The sequence below is a fragment of the Amblyraja radiata genome, chromosome 11 (genome assembly GCF_010909765.2).
Source record: "Amblyraja radiata isolate CabotCenter1 chromosome 11, sAmbRad1.1.pri, whole genome shotgun sequence".
Taxonomy (NCBI): Eukaryota; Metazoa; Chordata; class Chondrichthyes; order Rajiformes; family Rajidae; genus Amblyraja; species Amblyraja radiata.
In genome coordinates this window covers 10,961,983-10,986,297 of record NC_045966.1, presented here as the reverse complement: position 1 = coordinate 10,986,297, position 24,315 = coordinate 10,961,983, and the positions used below count along the sequence as shown (strand labels likewise).

At 46.2% G+C, this 24,315-nt stretch overlaps 1 protein-coding gene across 3 annotated transcripts in view; it reads right to left on the bottom strand.

The window, feature by feature from the left end:
* The window catches only part of jade2 (jade family PHD finger 2), a 146,290-nt gene that overhangs the window by 78,036 nt on the left and 43,939 nt on the right, over nucleotides 1-24,315 (bottom strand). For all 3 annotated transcript variants that reach the window (XM_033029311.1, XM_033029312.1, XM_033029310.1), the window contains one exon: nucleotides 2,684-2,841. In XM_033029311.1, the coding sequence (XP_032885202.1) occupies nucleotides 2,684-2,841 (158 nt within the window). The remainder of the gene's footprint in view (nucleotides 1-2,683; nucleotides 2,842-24,315) is intronic.

The window sequence follows — 24,315 nt, the reverse complement described above, 5'->3', positions numbered from 1 at the left end:
TTCTAATACTCAAGGCGCTTTACATCGCATTATTCATTCACTCCTCAGTCACACTCGGTGGTGGTAAGCTACTTCTGTAGCCACAGCTGCGCTGGGGCAGACTGACGGAAGCGTGGCTGCCAATCTGCGCCTACGGCCCCTCCGACCACCACCAATCACTCACACACATTCACACACAGGCAAAGGTGGGTGAAGTGTCTTGCCCAAGGACACAACGACAGTATGCACTCCAAGCGGGATTCGAACCGGCTACCTTCCGGTTGCCGGCCGAACACTTAGCCCATTGTGCCATCTGTCGTCCCGAGGGATAATAGGTTTAGAGGGATATGGGCAATAAGCAAGCAAGTGCGACGAGTGTAGATGGGGCATATGGGCCAGTGTGGGCAAGTTGGGCCGTAGGGCCTATTTCCACTCTGTAAGACTCGATGACTCAATTGGTGCACTCCAGAGTGATGGGGCTGACGCAGGAAAAAGAGGGTATGTGTGTTTATTATTCAAAGTTGGGGAATTCTATGTTCTTAATATTGGAGAAGGCTCAGGTAAGAGAACGTCTAATGGGAAACAAAGGAATGTTTGAGAAGGTAAACATATATATATATATATGTTAGGGCGGCACAGTGGCATAGCGGTAGAGTTGCTGCCTTACAATGCTTACAGCGCCAGAGATCCGGTTCGATCCCGACCACGGGTATTGTCTGTACGGAGTTTGTATGTTATTGGCCTGGTATAAATGTAAATTGTCCCTCGTGTGTGTGTCGGATAGGGTTAATGTGCGGGGATCACTGGTCGGAACGGACTCAGTGGGCCGAAGGGCCTATTTCCACGCTGCATCTAAAACTAAAACTATGGAACAGTTTCTTCCCAGCTTTTATCAGGCAACTGAATCATCCTACCACAACCAGGGAGCAACCCTGAACTATTATCTACCTCTTTGGTGATCTTCGGACAATCTTTGATCGGACCTTTTGAACACTTTGATCGGACTTTACTGGGTTTACCTTGCACTAAATGTTATTCCCTTATCATGCATCTCAACACTGTAAACGGTTCGATTGTAATCATGTATTGTCTTTCCGCTGACTGGTTAGCACTGCACCTCGGTACACAAGACAAGAAACTAAAGTGAACCTGAAACGTCGACAATTCCAGCCCCACCCTCACCCACACAAGGACACTCGAGTCTCGCCTTCCACCTACAGTCTGCTTTTTTCTTTGCTCCACAATTAATGAAGTGGCAACAGGGCACTTAGTAAATCAGAATGGGATTATGCAAAAATCAATGTACCTTTAATTAAACATGAGTTACAATGGACACATTTATGTGAGGGTGTTTTGAATACAAAACCGACTGGTTAAAAGGACAAATGTACTTGGAATTTCAAAATGCATTTGAGAATCAACTACCAAAGATAAAGACACAAAATGCTGGGGTAACTCAGCGGGACAGGCAGCATCTCCGGAGAGAAGGAATGGGTGACATTTCGGGTCGTGACCCTTCTTCAGAACAAGGGGCCACAGTTCAAGAATAAGGGGTAGACCATTTAGAACAGAGATGAGGAAGAACCTTTTCACCCAGAGGGTTGTGAATCTGTAGAATTCTTTGCCTCAGAAGGCAGTGGAGGACAATTCTCTGGATGCTTTCAAGAGAGTTAATCCCACTTGCCGATTTTCGTGCCTTCTCCCCATATCCCTTGACTTCGCTATCTCTAAGAGCTCTATCTAAAGGGCCTGTCCCACTTGGCGATTTTTTCAGCGACTGCCGGCATCGTTGACTGACGTATCGGGTCACCGAAAAATTTGTGGCGTGATGCGGCGTGACGGCGTATTGATGCGCGGTGTTTCCTCAAGTGTCGCAACATTTTTTTTTTGTCGCCGCTAGATTTTGAAATGACCCTGATACGTCAGTCAATGACGCCTGCAGTCGCCAAAAAAAATCGCCAAGTGGGACAGGCCCTTTAGATAGAGCTCTTAGAGATAGCGAAGTCAAGGGATATGGGGAGAAGGCAGGAACGCGGTACTGATTGTGGATAATCAGCCATGATCACAGTGTATGGCGGTGCTGGCTTGAAGGGCCGAATGGCCTACCCCTGCACCTATTGTCTATTGAGAAAGAAGAACCCGCATCTGCAGTTCCTTCCTTATTAAGGTGCCATGCAGAAGGCTGATCACCTGTTTCTTCCGCGCTGTTAACAGATTTCTGAAAGGTCCTAATATAAGCTAGTGTGTGGCCCCGATCTTCCAGCCTACCTCATTGCCAACCTTGGTGTTTTCTCTGTAACTGTAATGCTTTAAGAGTAACATATACCCTCTGGTATACTTCACTTTGCACTAATTGTTGTGGCTGTGTATGACCTGATTGTACTCATGTATAATTGATTCATGTAGTCTCTGTGCCATTACAACTTTGAATTCTGCCATAAGCATTCTTTTGTACTCGCTAGAATTTAGAAGATTGAGGGGGGATCTTATAGAAACTTACAAAATTCTTAAGCGGTTGGACAGGCTAAATGCAGCAATCTTCCTGCATCTAGCCTGTCCAACCCCATAAACTTATGACGGGCCTGTTTCCAAATTGCACGACTCCATGTGTCTACTCAGTGCTTCATTTCACCTGGTGAGCAGACCCGAGTGTTGGTGGTGCTTCGCGAGGCCTGCAGTGTGAACAGGGTGTGTTGCGACCCACCTCACTACTGGTTCGGGTATGGAGCTGGTGTTTGCTGGAACTTGAACGCCCTTTTCCCATTCCTGACGCCACGGATCAGCCAGCACGTAGTACTCGTCGGCAGTAAGCTGGCAGGATTCCGGCAACTTCATGGCAGTGATCAGATCCGTCCGGAAAACCTTCGGGAAAACGAGCAAAAGACAAACTATTTAGTTTCATCGTGTCGGCAGGAAGAGCAGATGCCGGTTTAAACCGAAGATATGGACACAAAAAAGCTGGAGTAACTCAGCGGGTCAGGCAGCATCTCTGGAGAAAAGGAATAGGTGACGTTTCTGGACGAGACCCTTCTTCAGACTATAGACAATAGGTGCAGGAGTAGGCCATTCGGCTCTTCGAGCCAGCATCGCCATTAATTGTGATCATGGCTGATCATCCACAATCAGTACCCCAATCCTGCCTTCTTCCCGTATCCCCTGACTCCGCTATCTTTAAGAGCTCTATCTTGCTCTCTCTTGAAAGTATCCAGAGAACCTGCCTCCACCGCCCTTTGAGGCACAACTCTCTGTGTGAAAAAGTGTTTCCTCATCTCCGTTCTAAATGGCTTAAGCCTTATTCTTAAACTGTGGCCCCTGGTTCTGGACTCACCCAACATCGGGAACAGGTTTCCTGCCTCTCGCGTGTCCAAAACCTTAATAATCTTATATGTTTCAATAAGATCCTTCTAAAAGGGAAACGAGAGGCTTTCTGGGGCGCTAGTATGGGTGTTGTGGGCTGAAGGTACTGGCTTCCAGAGGCCTAGTATGGACATTGTGAGCCGAATGGATTCTTGGGCTGGCAGCTCAGTCACTCAAGCCTGGTGTGCTGGCAGCTCACCCACTCACAGCTGGTGGGCTGGCAGTTGACTCACGGCTTTTCCTTGAAATTCCATTTCAAGCAGAGTGTAGACCACCAAATTCAAATGCAGTTTCCTACCATTCAAGCAGGGAGCAAGGCCACCAAATTCAAATGCGGTTTCCTACCATTTCAAGCAGGGTGCAAGGCCACCAAATTCAAAAGCAGTTTCCTACCATTTCAAACAGACTGCAAGGCCACCAAAGTGACCTCTCCCTCCCCCATCTTGCAGAGACTGAGCCACGCCCACACTTCCGGGTTTTATAGTCCCTCCCCCTCCCACCGGAAGGGACGTGGCCTTCATGGTGGTGATTGACAGGAGAGAGAATCTCAACATTTTTAAAACATTAATAACTCTTTTATATTCACGCTGCATATTTTTCGGTGACATGATGTGTCAGTCAATGGTGACGGCAGTCGCCGAAAAAAATCGCCAAATAGGGCAGGCCCTTTACAGTCAGAGACAGGTGAATTTATAATGGGAAAGGTCAATGCATCTATCAAACAAGCAAATGGCAGAACAGTTAAACAAGTATTTTGGTTCTGTCTTCACTAAGGAAAGCACAAACAATCTCCCCGAAATACTAGAGGACCGAGGATCTAGTGGGAGGGTGGAAATGAAATTAGTCATAAAATGGTGTTAGGTAAACTGTTAGGTAAACTGTTGGGACTGAAGGCAGATAAATCCCCAGGGCCTGATGGTCTGCATCCCAGAGTACTCAAGGAGGTGGATGCATTGGTGATCATTTTTCCAATGTTCTCTCGACTCTGGGTCAGATCCTGTGGACTGGATGTAACTACATTTTTTTAAGAAAGGAGGGAGAGAGGAAACAGGGAATTATAGACCAGTTAGCCTTACATCAGTCATGGGGAAGATGCTGGAGTCGATTATTAAAGATGTCATAGCAGCGCATTTGGAAAGCAGTGACAGGATCGGCCAAAGTCAGCATGGATTTATGAAGGGGAAGTCATGCTTGACTAATCTTTTGGAATTTTCTGAGGATGTAACAAGTATAATGGATAAGGGAGAGCCAGTGGATGTGGTGTATCTGGACTTTCAAAAAGCCTTTGACAAGGTCCTAACCAAGAGATTAGTGTGCAAAATTACAGCACATGGTATTGGGGGTAGGGTATTGACATGGATGGAGAACGGGTTGGCAGAGAGCAAGCAAAAAGTAGGAATTAACAGGTCCTTTTCAGATTGGCAGGCAGTGACTAGTGGGGTGCCACAAGGCTCGGTGCTGGGACCCCAGTAATTTACAATATATATTAACGGTTTAGATGAGGGAATTCAATGTAACATCTCTAAGTTTGCGGATGACACAACACTGGGTGGCAGAGTGAGCTGCGAGGAGGATGCTATGAGGCTGCAGGGTGACTTGGATAGGTTGGGTGAGATGGGCAGAAGCATGGCAGATGCAGTGTAACGTGAATAAATGTGAGGTCATCCACTTTGGTGGCAAGGCAGAATATTATCTGAATGGTGTCAGATTCGGAAAAGGGGAGGTGCAATGAGACCTGGGTGTGCTTGTTCATCAGTCACTGAAGGTAAGCATGCAGGTACAGTGAAGAAAGCTATTGGCATGTTGGCCTTCATTGCGGGAGGATTTGAGTTTAGGAGCAAGGAGGTCCTACAACAGTTGTACAGGGCCCTGGTGAGACCGCACCTGGAGTATTGTGTACAACTTTGGTCTCCTAATTTGAGGAAGGACATTATTGCTATTGAGGGAGTGCATCACGTTAATTCCCGGGATGGCGGGACTGACATATGATGAAAGAATGGATCGACTGGGTTTGTATTCGCTGGAATTTAGAAGGGTGAGAGGGGATCTCATAAAAACACATAAAATTCTTAGAGTTAGAGTAAATTATTGGAGAAGGTAGATGCAGGAAAAATGTTCCCGATGTTGGGGGCGTCCAGAATCAGGGGTCACAGTTTAAGAATAAGGGGTAGGAAATTTAGGACTGAGATGAGGAAAACGTTTTCACCCAGAGAGTTGTGAATCTGTGGAATTCTCTGCCACAGAAGGCAGCGGAGGCCAATTCGCTGGATGTTTTCAACAGAGAGTTAGATTTAGCTCTTAGGGCTAAAGAGATCAAGGGATATGGGGGAAAAAGCCAGAACGGGGTACTGATCTTGGATGATCAGCCATGATCATATTGAAATGCGGTGCTGGCTCAAATGGCCGAATGGCCTACTCATGCACCTATTTTCTATGTTTCTAACCCTACAATGACACAGCAGCGCAGCGGTAGAGCTGTTGCCTCACAACAACAGAGGCCCGCCCGCGTTCGATCCCGGCTACGGGTGCAGTCTGTACGGATCTTGCCCGTTCTCCCCGTGAATGCGGGGGTTTTCTCCGGACGCTCCGGTTTTCCTCCCACATCCCTGTGACCTGCAGGTTTGTGGGCTAATTGGTCTCCACTAATCAACCGCCAACACCTCCCCTCTCCACCGAAATGACTGTCAGCCCCATCAGCCCTGTTACTGTTGCTTCAAAGCCCTGGGTCCACCCCGCACTCTCCCGCCATCTCCCTATCCGATCCCCCATCTAGGTGACCCTTGCACCAATTCATTTTGCTCACAACTCTGCCACTTTCCTCTCTGACTTGTGTTCGTAATTGACCACACTTTGAAGACTACGCCAGGGGAATACACAAGGGATGAGCCTTGTACATGTGGGGCCCATTGGGAACACATAATGCCTTGGGCCACTGGATTTCCAAGGAGTGGGTCTATGAACCGAAGCCTTGTGGATTTTCAACACAGGTTTGTTGTTGATGACCAAATTCTCGGCTCAAGATGCCATCGGCATAAGGCGTCAAAACTCCCATTTCACGAATCATCTTTTCCACTGAGAAAATTGCAAATGTCACTCCATTATTTAAACAAGTAAACAGGAAACTATAGATTTACTTTCACATCTGCTGCGGGGAACATCAGGGCTCTATTGATGAAATGATGATGGGAGAATCATAAATGAGGGCTTTTATTCTCAGGGACATAAAGTATTAAAGATGATGTTTTTAAGACTGTAGAGGGGAATTTGCACAGTGGACAAAGTGAACTTTGTTTCCCAGGTGGGAACTTGCTCAAAGGAACCTCACCACTGGCTGGTGGGTAAATGTTCCATGAAGATGCAACGATGTATTGAATTAAAGAGTCATAGAGTCATGCAGCAATGTAAAAAGGCCCTTCGGCCCACCGAGTTCATGCTGACCACCCATTTGCTCAAGTTAGACACATAGATAACAGGTGCAGGAGCAGGCCATTCGGCCCTTCGAGCCAGCACCACCATTCGTTATGATCATGGCTAATCATCCTAAATCAGTACCCCATTCCCGCTTTCTCCCCATATTCCTGGGATGTCAGGACTTTCATATGAAGAAAGACTGGATAGAATCGGCTTGTACTCGCTAGAATTTAGAAGATTGAGGGGGGATCTTATAGAAACTTACAAAATTCTTAAGGGGTTGGACAGGCTAGATGCAGGAAGATTGTTCCCGATGTTGGGGAAGTCCAGAACAAGGGGTCACAGTTTAAGGATAAGGGGGAAATCTTTTAGGACCGAGATGAGAAAAAAAAATTCACACAGAGAGTGGTAAATCTCTGGAATTCTCTGCCACAGAAGGTAGTTGAGGCCAGTTCATTGGCTATATTTAAGAGGGAGTTAGATGTGGCCCTTGTGGCTAAAGGGATCAGGGCGTATGGAGAGAAAGCAGGTACAGGATACTGAGTTGGATGATCAGCCATGATCATATTGAATGGCGGTGCAGGCTCGAAGGGCCGAATGGCCTACTCCTGCACCTATTTTCTATGTTTCTATATCCCTTGATTCCTTCCGTTGGGCCTAAGAGCAATATCTAACTCTCTCTTGAAAACATCCAGTGAATTGGCTTCCACTGCCTTCTGTGGCAGAGAATTCCACGGATCACAACTCTCTGGGTGAAAAGAATTTTCTTAAATGGCCGACCCCTTATTCTTATACTGTGACCCCTGGTTCTGGACAACCCCCAACATCGGGAACACTTTTCCTGTATCTAACCTGTCCAATTCCTTAAAAATGTTATATGTTCTATGTTATCCCACTTTTGCATCCACTCCCTACGCACTCGAGATAATTTGCAGCAGCTGAGTAAACGAGGGATGTAGACGGTGATATAGGGAGATATAGAACAAATGAATGAAAGATATGCAAAATAGTAACAATGATAAAGGAAACATTGTTAGCTGTGGACTAGGTGAAAATGAGTTACAGACAATGAGACTCAACAAGATGACTGAAGCTAGCGCAACCACTTGGGTGGGGAAGGCACGTGGAGAAAGGGAATGCAAGGGCTACTTGAAGTCAGAGAAATCAAGATTGACACCACTGGGTTGAAAGCTGGCCAAGCGAAATATGAGGTACTGATCCTCCAATTTGTGTAGGGCCTCACTGTGACAATGGAGGAGGCCCTGGACAGAAAGGTCAGTGTGGGAATGGGAAGGGAAATTAAAGTGTTTGGCAACCGGGAGATCAGGTTCATTGTTCATCAGTCAATCAGTAAGCATGCAGGTACAGCAGGCAGTGAAGAAAGCAAATGGCATGTTGGCCTTCATAACAAGAGGAGTTGAGTATAGGAGCAAAGATGTCCTTCTGCAGTTGTGCTGGGCCCTAGTGAGACCACACCGGGAGTATTGTATGCAGTTTTGGTCTCCCAATTTGTGGAAGGAGTGCAGCGTAGGTTTACAAGGTTAATTCCCGGGATGGCGGGACTGTCATATGTTGATAGAATGGAGCGGCTGGGCTTGTATAATCTGGAGTTTAGAAGGATGAGAGGGTATCTTATTGAAACATATAAGATTATTAAGGGTTTGGACACGCTAGAGGCAGAAAACATGTTTCCAAAGTTGGGGTAGTCCAGAACTAGGGGCCACAGTTTAAGAATAAGGGGTAAGCAATTTAGAACGGAGATGAGGGAACACTTTTCCACACAGAGAGTTGTGAGTCTGTGGAATTCGCTGCCTCATGGGCGGTGGGGGCTGGTTCTCCGGATGCTTTCAAGAGAGAGCTAGATAGGGCTCTTAAAGATAGCGGAGTCAAGGGATATGGGGAGAAGGCAGGAACGGGGTACTGATTGTGGATGATCAGCCATGATCACATTGAATGCCGATGCTGGCTGGAGGGGCCGAATGACCTACTCCTGCACCTATTGTCTATTGTCCCTCACCGTTACTGGTGCTAATTCAATTCAACTTTATTTCAGAAGCACAAGAGACTGCAGATGCTGGAATCTGTTGCAAAAAAATAGCTGGAGGAACCCCAGTCACTCCCTCCTCTCCCTACTGGCCTACTGCACCTATTGTCTATTATCTATTGTCTATTGTCTAACGAAGGATGTGCAGAGGTGTAAGAAGTACAGAGGTGTGAAATTGCACACCTCCAGATTTGGCATCAGTTTCTTCCCAGCTGTTATCAGGCAACAGAACCATCCTACCACAACTAGAGAGCTGTCCTAAACTACAATCTACCTCATTGGTGACCCTCGGACTATCTTTGATCGGACTTTACTGGCTTTACCTTGCACTAAATGCTATTCCCTTTATCTTGTATCTGTACACTGTGAATTGCTCGATTATAATCATGTATAGTCTTTCCACTGACTTGTTGGCATGCAATAAAAGCTTTTCACTGTACCTCGGTACACGTGACAATAAACTAAACTGATAATAAATGGGTCAGGCAGCATCTGTGAAGGGAAATAGACAGTTGATGTTTCGGTTTTGGTTTAGATTTCTAAAAATCTTTGATTCCAAACTGATTCCCATGTGTTGCAGGGAACCTCAGTAACTTTCAAGAGAGAGTTAGATTTAGCTCTTAGGGCTAAGGGAATCAAGGGATGTGGGGAAAAAGCCAGAATGGGGAACAGATTTTGGATGATTGAATTGAGGCAGTGCAGCGTAGGTTCACGAGATTGATCCCTGGGATGGCGGGACTGTCATATGAGGAAAGATTGAAAAGACTAGGCTTGTATTCACTGGAGTTTAGAAGGATGAGGGGGTCGGATCTTATAGAAACATATACAATTATAAAAGGACTGGACAAGCTCGATGCAGGAAAAATGTTCCCAATGTTGGCCCAGTCCAGAACCAGGGGCCACAGTCTTAGAATAAAGACTGAGGTGAGAAAAAAGTTTTCACCCAGAGAGTTGTGAATTTATGGAATTCCGTGCCACAGTGGGCAGTGGAGGCCAAGTCACTGGATGGATTTAAGAGAGAGTTAGATAGAGCTCTAGGGGCTAGTGGAGTCAAGGGATTATGGGGAGAAGGCAGGCACGGGTTAATGATAGGGGATGATCAGCCATGATCAGAATGAATGGCGGTGCTGGCTCGAAGGGCCAAATGGCCTCCTCCTGCACCTATTTTCTATGTTTCTATGTTTCTAATGGCAGTGCTGGCTCGAAGTGCCGAATGGCCTACTTCTAAACCAATTTTCTATGTTCTAACTCCCACTACTCATGAAAGAATAAGAGGGGAAACATATGGGAAGCTATAGTCCAATTAGCCTGACATCAGTATGATGAAGTATTATTAAGAAGGTGATAACAGTGTATTTTCAGCATTATGATGATTCTGCCAGATAATCGCATTAAGTGATGAGTAATAAGCTAATGGGGCAAGTTTTTTTACACAGTGGGTCGTCTGTGCCTGGATTGAGCTGTGGGGGGGTGGTGGTTGAAGCAGATATGATCGTGGCATTTAAGGTTTAGGTTCAAGTTTAGCATGGAAACAGGCCCTTCGGCCCACCGAGTCCGCGTCAACCAGCGATCCCCGTACACTAGCACTATCCTAGGGGCAATTTACAATTTTACCAAGCCAATCAACCTACAAACCTGTACCTCTTTGGAGTGTGAGAGGAAACCGAAGATGTCGGAGAAAACCCACGCAAGTCACGGGGAGAACGTTCAAACTCCGTACGGACAGCAAAGGTTTAGGTTCATTTTTGTCACATGTACGGAGAGAGGTACAGTGAAATGCTTTGTTTTGCATGGTCTCCAAACAGATCGGATAGACCACACATAGATGCAATCCGTTCACACACAAGTACAATAGATGAAGCAAAGGAGAAGACACAGAGTGCAGTATATACAGTGCCCATAATGTTTGGGACAAAGACCCATCATTTATTTATTTGCCTCTCTACTCCACAATTTGAGATTTGTAATAGAAAAAATCATGTGGTTAAAGTGCACATTGTCAGATTTTAATAAAGGCCATTTTTATACATTATGGTTTCACCATGTAGAAATTACAGCTGTGTTTATACATGGATTCCCCTCCCATCCCCCCCCTATATCAGAGCACCATAATGTTTGGGACACAGCAGTGTCATGTAAATGAAAGTAGTCATGTTTAATATTTTGTAGCATATCCTTTGCCTGCAATGGCTGCTTGAAGTCTGTGATTCAGGGACATCACCAGTTGCTGGGTGTCTTCTCTGGTGATGCTCTGCCAGGACTGTATTGTAGCCATCTTTAGCTTATGCTTGTTTTGGGGGGCTAGTCCCCCTTAGTATAAACACTGCAGTAAGGGCAGTGAGGGCCCAAACAAAATGGCCGCAGCAAAACTGGTCCTACTTGGCACATCAATGCCATCTCACCACAGAAAGCGGAGAGGATGGCGGGGAGGCAGTTAGTCACTCTGTTGGCAGTTACTGTCCCATTACTGACATCTTGATCATATAGGGCGGTGCGGTGACGCAGCGGTACAGTTGGTGCCATACAGCGCTTGCAGCGCCAGACTACCGGTACTATCTGCAAGGAGTTTGCACGTTCTCCCCGTGACCGCGTGGGTTTTCTCCGAGATCTTCGGCTTCCTCCCACACTCCAAAGACGCATAGGTTTGTAGGGGAATTGGCTTGGTTTAAGTGTAAATTGTCCCGAGCGTGTGTAGGCTTGCTCTAATGTGCGGGGATCGCTGGTCTGTGTGGACTCAGTGGGCCGAAGGGCCTGTTTCCGCGCTGTATCTCCAAACTTAACTAAATCATGGAGCATTTTGTTGACTACCTGATCTGGCAGCTACATGAGCGGTCCTGTCCACAGCTCTCATCCCAACATAAGTTAGCCAACAACCACAGGCCTATCTCAGTGCAAATCAATTTTCACATTCACCACAAATTTCACCTAACAAAAACCACTGCAAGGAAAAATATCTGCGCACTTATCTTCAACGCCACCATAATTTCCCTGACAGCCTCACTCTTATGGGCATAGTGTATTGTTTTAACAGCCAAGCTTTTCCTCCATTTCATGTTCCTGCTCGACAGGAGGTAATTGGACTGAAAGAGAAGCACCTTGGAAGTTTAGAGTTTCGTTTAGTTTAGATATGCAGCAGGGAAACAGGCCCTTCTGCCCACCGAGGCCAGGCCAACCATCGATCAGCCGCTCACACTAGTTTAGTTTAGAGATATAGCATGGAAACAGGCCGCTCGGCCGACTGAGTCCGCACTGACCACCAATCCCCGTACGCTGGCACTATCCTACGCACAATTTACATCCTTTACCGATGACAATGATTGTACAAAACCTGTACATCTTTGGAATGTGGGATCAAACTGGAGCACCTGGAGAAAACTCATGCAGGTCACCGGGAGAACGCACAAACTCCACATAGACAGCACCCGTCGTCAGGATTGAACCCGGGTATCTGTGAGGCAGCAGCTCCACCGCAGCGCCACTGTGCCGCCAATTCTATGTTCTCCCGCTTACCCATCCGCTCCCTACACACTAGGTGCAATTTGCAGAAGCCAATTAACCTACAAACCCGCACGTCTTTGGGATGTGGGAGGAAACTGGAGAAAACCCATGTGGTCACAGGAAGAAGGTGCAAACTCCACACAGACAGCACCTGGTGTCAGGATGGAACCTGGGTCTCTGGCTCTCTGAGGCCACTGTGTGTTTCAGTATTTCATGAAGGAGACATCACTACCAACGGTTTCACGAATAGCAACTCCTGAACCTTTTGTGCAGGATGGACACAAAATGCTGGAGTAACTCAGCGGGACAGGCAGCATCTCTGGAGAGAAGGAATGGGAGATGTTTCGGGTCGAGACCCTTCTTCAGACTGATGTCAGGGGAGGGGGCGGGACAGAGATAGAACGTTGTCGGAGACAGTAAGACTGGTGGAAGAACTGGGAAGGGGAGGGGATGGAGAGAGAGGGAAAGCAAGGGCTATTTGCAGTTAGAGAAGTCAATGTTCATAAATACATGGGGTGTAAGCTGCCCATGCGAGACATGAGGTGCTGTTCCTCCAATTTGCACTGGGCCTCACTCACTCACTCAGACAGTGGAGGAGGCCCAGGACAGGATGCTCAGTGTGGGAATGCGGGCTAACACAATCTTACACACTAGAGACAACTTACAATTTTATTGAATCCGATTAACCTACAAACCTGTACGTCTTTGGAGTGTGGGAGGAAACCGGAGCACCCGGAGAAAACCCACGCAGGTCACGGGGAGAACGTGCAAACCCCGTACAGACAGCGCCCGTGGTCAGGATCGAACCCGGGTCTCTGGCGCTGTAAGGCACTGTGCCGCACTTAACATGCCTAAAAACGTACGTTTGCCAACCTAACAAAATCGGGGAGTTTATGACCAGGATGCCAAAGCAAATATAAATACTGACCGCCATCGACATGAGCAGAAATGTATTTGTTCTGGCTGGGCATCTTGCTCTCCACACACTGTGACATATTATGCTCCGACACTCCGCCACAGATTGTAGACGAACGACAGGGCAGGTGTAAGAGACAGATTAACTCACAGACGTCACCTCCAGTCAGAGAGTCATAGTCTTACAGCGTAGAAACATAGAAAATAGATGCAGGAGTAGGCCATTCGGCCCTTCGAGCCTGCACCGCCATTCAATATGATCATGGCTGATCATCCAACTCAGTATCCTGCACCTGCCTTCTCTCCATACCCCCTGATCCCTTTAGCCACAAGGGCTACATCTAACTCCCTCTTAAATATAGCCAATGAACTGGCCTCAACTACCTTCTGTGGCAGAGAATTCCACAGATTCACCACTCTCTGTGTGAAAAATTTTCTCCTCATCTCGGTCCTAAAAGATTTCCCCCTTATCCTTAAACTGTGACCCCTTGTTCTGGACTTCCCCAACACTGGGAACAATCTTCCTGCATCTAGCCTGTCCAACCCCTTAAGAATTTTGTAAGTTTCTATAAGATCCTCCCTCAATCTTCTAAATTCTAGCGAGTACAAGCCGAGTCTATCCAGTCTTTCTTCATATGAAAGTCCTGACATCCCAGGAATCAGTCTGGTGAACCTTCTCTGTACTCCCTCTATGGCAAGAATGTCTTTCCTCAGATTAGGAGACCAAAACTGTACGCAATACTCCAGGTGTGGTCTCACCAAGACCCTGTACAACTGCAGTAGAACCTCCCTGCTCCTATACTCAAATCCTTTTGCTATGAATGCTAACATACCATTCGCTTTCTTCACTGCCTGCTGCACCTGCATGCCTACTTTTAATGACTGGTGTACCATGACACCCAGGTCTCGTTGCATCTCCCCCTTTCCTAATCGGCCACCATTAGTCTATATTAGATAATAGTCTACTTTTCTGTTTTTGCCACCAAAGTAGATAACCTCACATTTATCCACATTATACTGCATCTACCATGCATTTGCCCACTCACCCAGCCTATCCAAGTCACCTTGCAGCCTCCTAGCATCCTCCTCACAGCTAACACTACCCCCCAGCTTCGTGTCATCCGCAAACTTGGAGATGTTGCATTCAATTCCCTCGTCCAAATTAATATATATTGTAAATAGCTGGGGTCCCAGCACTGAGCCTTGCGGTACCCCACTAGTCACAGGCCCTTTAGCCCAACCTGCCCACACTGACCAACATGCCCCATCTACACCAGTGCCACCTTCCTGCATTTGCCCCATATCCCTCTACACCGAAGATAGACACAAAATGCTGGAATAACTCAATGTTGACAGGCAGCATCTCCGGAGAGAAGGCCTCTAAACCTATCCTATCTGTAGACCTGTCTAAATGTTTCAAAATAAATGTCTAAAAAAACGTAATCAGATTTGTGAGACACGGCCTCCCATGTACAAAACCATGCTGACTATCCCTAATCACCCCATGTCCATCCGAGTGCATGTATACGCCATTCCTCAGAATACTCTCTGGTAACTTTCCGACCACAAATGTAAAGCTCACTGGCCTGTAGTTCCCAGGATTTCCCCTGCAGCCCTTCTTGAATAGAGGCACAACAATTGCCACTCTCCAGTCTTCCAGCACCACGCCAGCATTTAATCTCATAAATCTCATCCTCTGCAACAGCAATCCCTCTTTCCCACAGCATAGAAATGTAGAAACATAGAAAATAGGTGCAGGAGTAGGCCATTCGGCCCTTCGAGCCTGCACCGCCATTCAATATGATCATGGCTGATCATCCAACTCAGAAAGCGTACCATGTAGGAAGGAACTGCAGACACTGGTTTACACTGAAGATAAGACACAAAATGCTGGAGTAATGCCCCTGTCCCACTTAGGAAACCTGAACGGAAACCTCTGGAGACTTTGTGCCCCACCCAAGGTTTCCATGCGGTTCCCGGAGGTTTTTGTCAGTCTCCCTACCTGCTCCCACTACCTGCAACCTCCGGCAACCACCTGCAACCTCCGAGAACCGCACGGAAACCTTGGGTGGGGCGCAAAGTCTCCTGAGGTTTCCGTTCAGGTTTCCTAAGTGGGACAGGGGCATAAAACTCAGCGGGACAGGCAGCATCTCTGGAGAGAAGGAATGGGTGACGTTTCGGGTCGAGACCCTTCTTCTGACTGTCAGGATGCGCCACAACTCGTGCTGGGAACAGCTCGGCACAAGATCGCAAGCAAGGACCACAACAGAGCTGTTGGTGTAGTCAGTCCATCACACAGATTAGACGCCACCGTTGACTGCATCCGCACCAAGCAAACGTTGGATAACATGGACTAGTGTGAACGAAAGGTCAACGTGGACGGGGGGGAATCAAAGGGCCCGTTTACATGCATTATGTCTCTAAACTAAACCAAACTATAAACACCTCCCGTTCCATCTTGACTAAATTATCTGATGACATCCAGAAAATATTGGAAGAATTTCTGCAGTAGTGACTCTGATAGTGGAATGTCTTGATGAGCATTTGTCGTCATGTTACTATCTTTGAGAATAGGATAAACATTGAGGTTCATAAGGTCATAAGTGATCGGAGCAGAATTAGCCAATTTGGCCCATCAAGTCTACTCCACCATTCAATCATGACTGATCCATCTCTCCCTCCGAACCCCATTCTCCTGCCTTCTCCCCATAACCTCTGACACCCATACTAATCAAGAATCTTTCTATCTCTGTCTTAAATATGTCCACTGACTTGGCCTCCACAGCCTTCTGTGGCACCAAATTCCACAGATTCACCACCCTCTGACTAAAGAAATTCCTCCTCATCTCCTTCCTAAAGGAACGTCCTTTAATTCTGAGGCTATAACCACCCGTCCTAGACTCTGCCACAAGTGGAAACACCCTCTCCACATCCACTCTATCCTGGCCTTTCACTATTTGGTAAGTTCAATGAGGTCTCCCCTCATACTTCTAACCTCCAGCGAGCACAGACCCAGTGCCGTCAAACGCTCATCGTAAGTTAACCCACTCACTCCTGGGAACATTCCCATAAACCTCCCCTGGACCCTTTTCAGTGCCAGCACATCTTTCGTTAGAGAATAGACAATAGACAATAGACAACAGGTGCAGTAGGCCATTTGGCGCTTCGAGCCAGCACCGCCATTCAATGTGATCCCAATCAGTACCCCATTCCTGCCTTCTCCCTATATGCCCTGACTCCGCTATTTTTAAGAGCCCTATCTAGCTCTCTCTTGAAAGCATCCAGAGAATCTGCCTCCACCACCCTCTGAGACAGAGAATTCCACAGACTCACCACTCTCTGTGAGAAAAGGTGTTTCCTCGTCTCCGTTCTAAATGGCGTACTCCTTATTCTTAAACTGTGGCCCCCATTCTGGACTCCCCCAAAATCGGGAACATGTTTCCTGCCTCTAGCGTGTCCAAGCCCTTAACAATCTTATATGTTTCAATGAGATATCCTCTCATCCTTCTAAACTCCAGAGTGTACAAGCCCAGCCGCTCCATTCTCTCAGCATATGACAGTCCCGCCATCCCGGCAATTAACCTTGTAAACCTATGCTGCACTCCCTCAATAGCAAGAATGTCCTTCCTCAAATTAGGGGACCAAAACTGCACACAATACTCCAGGTGTAGTCTCGCTAGGGCTCTGTACAACTGCAGAAGGACCTCTTTGCTCCTATATTCAATTCCTTTTGTTATAAAGGCCAACATGCCATTCGTTTTCTTCACCACCTGCTGAACGTGCATGCTTACTTTCATAGACTGATGTACAAGGACACCCAGATCCTGTTGTACTTCCCCTTTTCCCAACTTGACACCATTTAGTAATCTGCCTTCCTGTTTTTGCTACCAAAGTGGATAACCTCACATTTATCCGCATTAAACTTCATCTGCCATGCATCTGCCCACTCCCGCAACCTGTCCAAGTCACCCTGCATATTCATAGCATCCTCCTCACAGTTCACACTGCCACCCAGCTTTGTGTCATCTGTAAATTTACTAATGTTACTAATGTTAATGTTAGGTGCTGAGGCGGAATACTGAAAAGTGAAACAGAAACTAACCAGCTTAGAAAGTGCGGAGCAAGAGACAAACAGTCGCCACAATCTATAGAGTCATAGAGTGATACAGTGTGGAAACAGGCCCTTCGGCCCAACTTGCCCACACCGGCCAACAAGTCCCAGCTACACCAGTCCCACCTGCCCGTGTTTGGTCCATATCTCCCCAAACCTGTCCTATCCACGTAAGTAACTTCATAAGTGAATAGCCACATTTACTTCTTGATGAATTTGTGATAATGCCATTAATTATGCCAAAGGCAGATCCACGGCCACCAGCGATGAAAATGACAGACCATGTCCTCAAGAGACAATAGCATCTGATTACTGTGGGAGGTTATGTGGAAATAAATTTATTTTACCATAAACTATAATTTTTGGCAACACAGCATTTTTTCTACATGTCAGTTTTGATTGTAACTTCAAGTAGTTCAACTGATTCCCAATCGATGTTGCATCATAACTAATTCGGCCCAATGATACAAAGAGTGTTCTCCAATTCATCAATTCATGAGAACATGCGTTTGAGCAGAACTAAAGGACACAAAGTGCTGGAGTAACTCAGCCGGTCAGGCAACATATCTGGAGAAAAGGAATGGGTGACGTTTCGGGTCGAGACACTTCTTCAAACAGACTGAAGACACAGTCTGAAGAACAGTTCAGAAGAGACAGTCTGAAGAAGGGTCTCGACCTGGTACGACACCTAATCCTTCTCTCCAGAGATGCTGCCTGACCCGCTGAGTTACTCGAGCTTTTTGTGTCTATCTTCGGTTTAGTCCAGCATCTGCAGTTCCTTCCTACACATGGATAGTTGATATTTTGTGTCAAGCCTGATGTTTTGTGTCAAGACTTCAGACTGATGTTTCTGGTCAAGAGCTTTCTTCAGGCTGACTTTTTGGGTCGAGACCCTTCCTCTGACCTTTGAGCAGAACTACCTGAACTTCCCTTGTAATTTAGGGATGAGCTCAGCCAAGGAGGGAATTATCATCCTGAGGATGTTGCAGAAGTGTATAAAAGCATGAGAGGAATAGATCGGGTAGACTCTTGCCCAGAGTAGGGGAATCGAGGACCAGATGTTTAAGGTGAGGGGGGAAAGTTCTAATAGGGATCTGAGGGGTAACTTTTTCACACAAAGGGTGGTGGGTGTATGGAACGAGCTGCCAGAGGAAGTAGTTGAGGCTGGGACTACCCCATCATTTATGAAACAGTTAGACAGGTACATGGATGGGACAGGTTTAGAGGGATATTGGGCAAACGCAGGCAGGTGGGACTAGTGCAGCTGGGACATGATGGCCGATGTGGGCATGTTAGGCCAAGGGGCCAGATTCCATGCTGTATCACTCTATGACTCTGCACAAGCCACCACCTTTTTGGATCCTAATGTTTCTTTGGACTTTCACAGCTTCCAGCTTTTCGGAAACTACTCTTGCCCAACCTTCCTGTTTAAAAAAAAAGTTTATTTGATATATTTCAAATCTCCAAAGTCCTTCTGGGAACAGGGCAAAATTTCCAAATCGCACAGAGGTTAATGGTAGGTGAAAGTCCAATGCAAACAAATGTGAGGTGATACGTTTTCATGTGAAAGTAAGATTAATTATATTATAAGTTATAATGGTAAAGAGGATTCTCCCCATCAATTAAAAATAAAAGTGTTATTAGTGTTTAAAAAATGTTGAGAATCTCTCTCCTGTCAATCACGCCATGAAGGCCACGCACCTTCCGGTGGGAGGGGGGAAGGATTATAAAACCCGGAAGTGTGGGTGTGGCTCAGTCTCTGCAAGATGGGGGAGGGAGAGGTCACGACTCTGTCTGAGCTGTGAATTTTTCATTGATGGGAAGAATCCTCTGCACCTGGTGAGCGGAGGGGGACTGAGTAAGATGGCCAAAAATCACAGCCGTAAGTGGTGGCGTTTTATCTAAAATCAATATACAGTGCAAACAGGAAGTTGTCAAGTTTAGACTTTTAATCATTTGCCATTTCAAACCAACCACCACCAACTACTTGCTGTGCTTTATTTCAAACCCACCTCCACCAACCATTTGCTGTGCTTTATTTCAACCCAACCACATTTTCATTTTCAAACCACATTAAGGGCACTCAAGGTCATTAAAACCGCACTCACAGTTTAGTAGACATGTGTTCAGTGTTATTCACAGCTGAGAGACATGACCCTCTCACTCCCCCATCTTGCAGATACTGACTGAGGCACTCAATACTTCTGAGTTTTATAGTCCCTCCGGAAGGGGCGTGGCCTTCAGGAGAGAGAATCTCAACATTTTTTAAACACTAATAACTCTTTTATTTTTCATCAATGGGAAAAATCTTCTTGTCCTGCACAGCGGAGGGGGACTGAGTAAGATGGCCAAAAATCACAGCCGTAAGTGGCAGCGTTATTTCTAAAATCAATATACAGAACAACAGGAAGTGGTCAAGATCAGACTTTTAGTAATATATATATATATATATGCAGATGCTGGTTTAAACTGAAGATAGACACAAAATGCTTGAGTAACTCAGCGGGACAGGCAGCTTCACCAGAGAGAAGGAATGGGTGACGTTTCTGGCCGAGACCCTTCTTCAGACTAAGACTTAGGGGAGAGGGAAACGAGAGATATTGACGAAGTAGTGAGATATAAAACAAATAATATCGACCCAGTGGTATGAATATTGGTTTTTCTAACCAAGTAACCCCTGCATTCCCTCTCTCCATCCCTCCCCCACCCAAGTCGCTCCAGTTTCTCGTTCTCACCTAGCAAACAGCTAACCACGGCCTGTTTCCTTAATCATCGTTACTTGCTTGCACCTTTCAATCATTTGTTCTGTATCTCTCTCTGCATCACCGTATCTATTATTCCCCCCCCCTCCCCCGACTCTCAGTCTGAAGAAGGGTCTCGACCCGAAACGTCACCTATTCCTTCTCTCCAGAGATGTTGCCTGTCCTGCTGAGTTCCTCCAGCAGTTTGCACCTATCTTACATATACATATCTATAGAGATATAAAAAAGGTGAAGGGGTTAAAGAGAAACAGTTTCCAGCAGTGGAAGAACTGATGACAAGCCAGTAAAGCGTTGCAGGCTCATTTTTTGATGTGCAGCTTTAATGCACAAGGGGAATGACTCATTGAAAATCTGATCAGTGTGAAGCATCTCAGGATGATGACAAAGCCAGCCTAAGTGCCATTCAAATGGTGAAGATACTATTCAGAAGAGCATAAAGATGGGCTGGTGAGAGTGAAATGTTTCCTTTGCTCGGAGATGCAGCATGGATTAGTTCTGAAGAGGGTCTCGACCCGAAACGTCACCCATTCCTTCTCTCCAGAGATGCTGCCTGTCCCACAGAGTTACTCCAGCTTTTTGTGTCCATCTTCGGTTTCAACCAGCACCTGCAGTTCCTTCCTACGCATTTAGTTCCCTGCGAGGTCAATAGGCTGTCAACATCTCTGCACCCTTGCATGCTGGCGCAGCGGGCAGTGCTGGTGCCTCAGGGCGCCGGAGACCCGGGTTCCATCCTGACCTCGGGTGCTGTCTGTGTGGAGTTTTCACCTTCTCCCTGTGACTGCATGGGTTTCCTCCGAGTGCTCCGGTTTCTTCCCACGTCCTAAAGACGTGCGGGTTTATGGGTTAATTGGCTTCTGCAAATTGCCCCTAGTGTGCCCCTAGTGCAAATTGCCCCTAGTGTGTAGGGAGTGGATGAGAAAGTGGGATAACATGGAACTAGTGTCATGTGATCAACCAGATCGACGGTCTGCGTGATCTCGGGATGCCAATGGGCCTGTTCCCATGATGCATATTTCAATCAATTAATCAATTAATAAATCCTCTACTTATAAGGAAGTCAAAACGTCACGGGTACCTCAAGTATATCTGTGCATTATTCCGAGGCCTTGCAATTATATTTGTAGAGCTATTCCTTAAGTACAATATTATTTCTGTTTATAATGCACCATGAGGCAACAGAACAAAGCTTGTTCTGTCAACAGAAGGGACGTCACCGAAAACTCTATCTAATGCTAATTATTTAAAGATATGCAGCTATTAGACCCTGCGCTGTTCAAACAGCCATCTGCACAGCGATGTCACAACCTTTACGACGAGTTATCAAGCACCAGAGATCACAACACAGGACTGATATCCAAGGCGAATGAGGAACTTGGGACAGAGTGACCATAAGAGAGAGCACGATACGAACAAGACACCATTTTTCAGTCGTCAGTGGTCACACGATGGCGCAGCGGTGGAAATGCTGCCTTACAACGCCAGACACCCGGGTTCGGTCTCTACTGGTGCTGTCTGTATGGAGTTTAAACGCTCTCCCTGTGACCACGTGCCTGGTTTTCTCCTGGTGCTCCGGTTTCCTCCCACGCTCCCGAGATGCATAGGCTTGTAGTTTAATTGGCTTCTGTAAATTGTTGCTCAGGTGTAGGATAGAACTAGTGTACGGGTGATCGCTGGTCGACGCAGACTCAGTGGGCCGAAGGGCCTGTTTCCACGCTGTATCTCTAAACTAAACTGTACGGAGGGGAGATATTGTCAAATGACAATGGAGAGGAAGGTTACGTTATACATAATTAAATGGCGATAGCTTGGGTTTCAAATTAAGTCTGCCACATATTATATAATTATAAATTCTTCAGTCACAGACTACACCTCTTTGGTACGACTGGTTGACTAGGTAACTTCACCCAAGGAAAGGAAAGCCCAAGGGATCTCCATAAATACTTGTCTTCTGCAAGTCAATTCTGGAGGAGTTCAGTCAGAAGAGTAAAAGGAATTGCTAAATAGCCAGCGTAATCAAAATCCACCAAGGCCTACTGGGTCTCCTGGTTGCTAACTACTGTAACTCCCCTTCCCACTCCCACAACCTTTCTGTCCTGGGCCTCCTCCATTGCTAGAGTACGGCAGGTACTATCGTAACATTTGAGAAACATTTAGACAGGTACATGGATAGGCTAGGTTTAGAGGGATGTGAGCCAAACGCAGGCAGTAGGGTCTAGTGTAGAAGGAATTTGTTGGTCAGTGTGGGCAAATGTGGGCCGAAAAGCCTGTTTCCACATTGTATGACTCTATGAGCCACACACAAACTGGAGGAACAGCACCTCAGTTCGACAGTTCGTAACTATTTATCTCTCTTGGGCTCGCACCTGTCTCTAACCAAGAAAGAATTTCATTTCATGAGTCTGAAGAAGGGTTTCGGCCCGAAACGTCGCCTATTTCCTTCGCTCCATAGATGCTGCTGCACCCGCTGAGTTTCCCCAGCAATTTTGTGTACCTAAGAATTTCATTTCATTGTCATTGTCCTATCTGGGACACATGACCATAAAACTCTCTTGACACTTGACAGTCAGCCTATCAGGGAACCTCTTTTCCTGAGGTCATCTGTTGCCGGTCCCAACAATCCTGTTTTTTCCTTCGCTTCCAGGTTTTCCGCCCACTCTCCGTATTACAATCAGTCTGAAGAAGGGTCCCAACAGAAAACTATCCCAACACTACCGTCTGTACAGTGTTTGTACGTTCTCCTCGTGACCTGCGTGGGTTTTCTCGCTCTTGTTTCCTCCCACACTCCAAAGACGTACAGGTTTGTAGTTTAATTGGCTTTGTATAAATGTACATTGTCTCTAGTGTGTGTAGGATAGTGTTAGTGCGCGGGGGGATCGCTGGATGGTGCGGACTCGGTGGGCCGAAGGGCCGGTTTCCGCGCTTTATCTCTAAACTAAACTAGTTCCATCCTGGTCATTACTTCATCTCCCTGCCCTCATCCGGCAGAAGGCAAAGTAACTTGAAAACGCGCTCCACCAGACTCAGGAACAGCTACTTCCCTGCTGTTATAAGACATCTGCACAGAACTTCCAAAAGCTCGGATACTGTCCAATTCATCTCCACCCCATTCCGGGCATAGGATTTGGATCCTAGGTCTATGGAAAGGAAGAGTTACATAGCTGAGCAGGCCCGTACGAAGCTTTTCAAAAAAGGTATTTGGCATGACAGGAATACAAAATTTTTATATGAAATAATGTGCGTGCAGCGCACATCACGAGCGCGACGCACAAAGTCCCTCACGGCCACGGTCCAGGGCGCGCTTATGGACCCTGGAAGCTCTGGGGTTTTAGATGCTCTCTGGTGCATTCAGAGCCTTATTTTGGAGCATTGTTGCACCAAATTTATTTCCAATATTTCAGAATATTTAAGAAGGAACTGCAGATGCTGGAAAATCGAAGGTAGACAAAAATGCTGGAGAAACACAGCGGGTGAGGCAGCATCAATGGAGCAAAGGAAATAGGCAACGTTTCAGGTCGAGACCCTTCTTCAGACTGATGTGAGCGTGGGCGGGAAGTAGAAAGTAAGAGGCGGAGACAGTGGGCTGAGGGAGAGCTGAAAAGGGGAGGAGAAACCACTGAGTTTCTCCAGCATTTTTGTCTACCAATATTTCAGAAATAATTTTGGTTGAGTCAAGAGATATGAGTGGGTGGAATGGGATGATTGGGGTCATTGTTGTATACATTTTTTTAAATCAAGAATTAAAGTTGTTTTAATAATCAAGTTGTACTGTTGTAAAATATTATGTAAAATGCTATAAAAGAGCACGCAAAAACTGCAAATAAAATACTGTACGTTTTTACAGTAAAGAAAACCTTTTTTTTGAAAATGTTCCGTATTTTGATGGCAGAAAACCAGTATTTTGTTGGGGAAATCGGTATTTCTCACATAAATGCAATAGAACGTACTACACAGAAACTGGATTTTTCAAAATCAATATTTGCATGCAACCTCATGTATTCTCAAATATCAGTATGGAATACTGACAATCAGTACTAATGAATTGTGAAACCATTTTTGAAATGTGAATATGGAATTCTTGATTTTGATTCAATCATATCCATATAACAATTAAAGTCTGATCTTGTGTGTGTGCGTGTGTGTGTGTGTGTGTGTGTGTGTGTGTATGTGTGTGTGTGTGTGTGTGTGTGTGTGTGTGTGTGTGTGTGTATAATCACTAACAGTAAACTTTTTACATATTC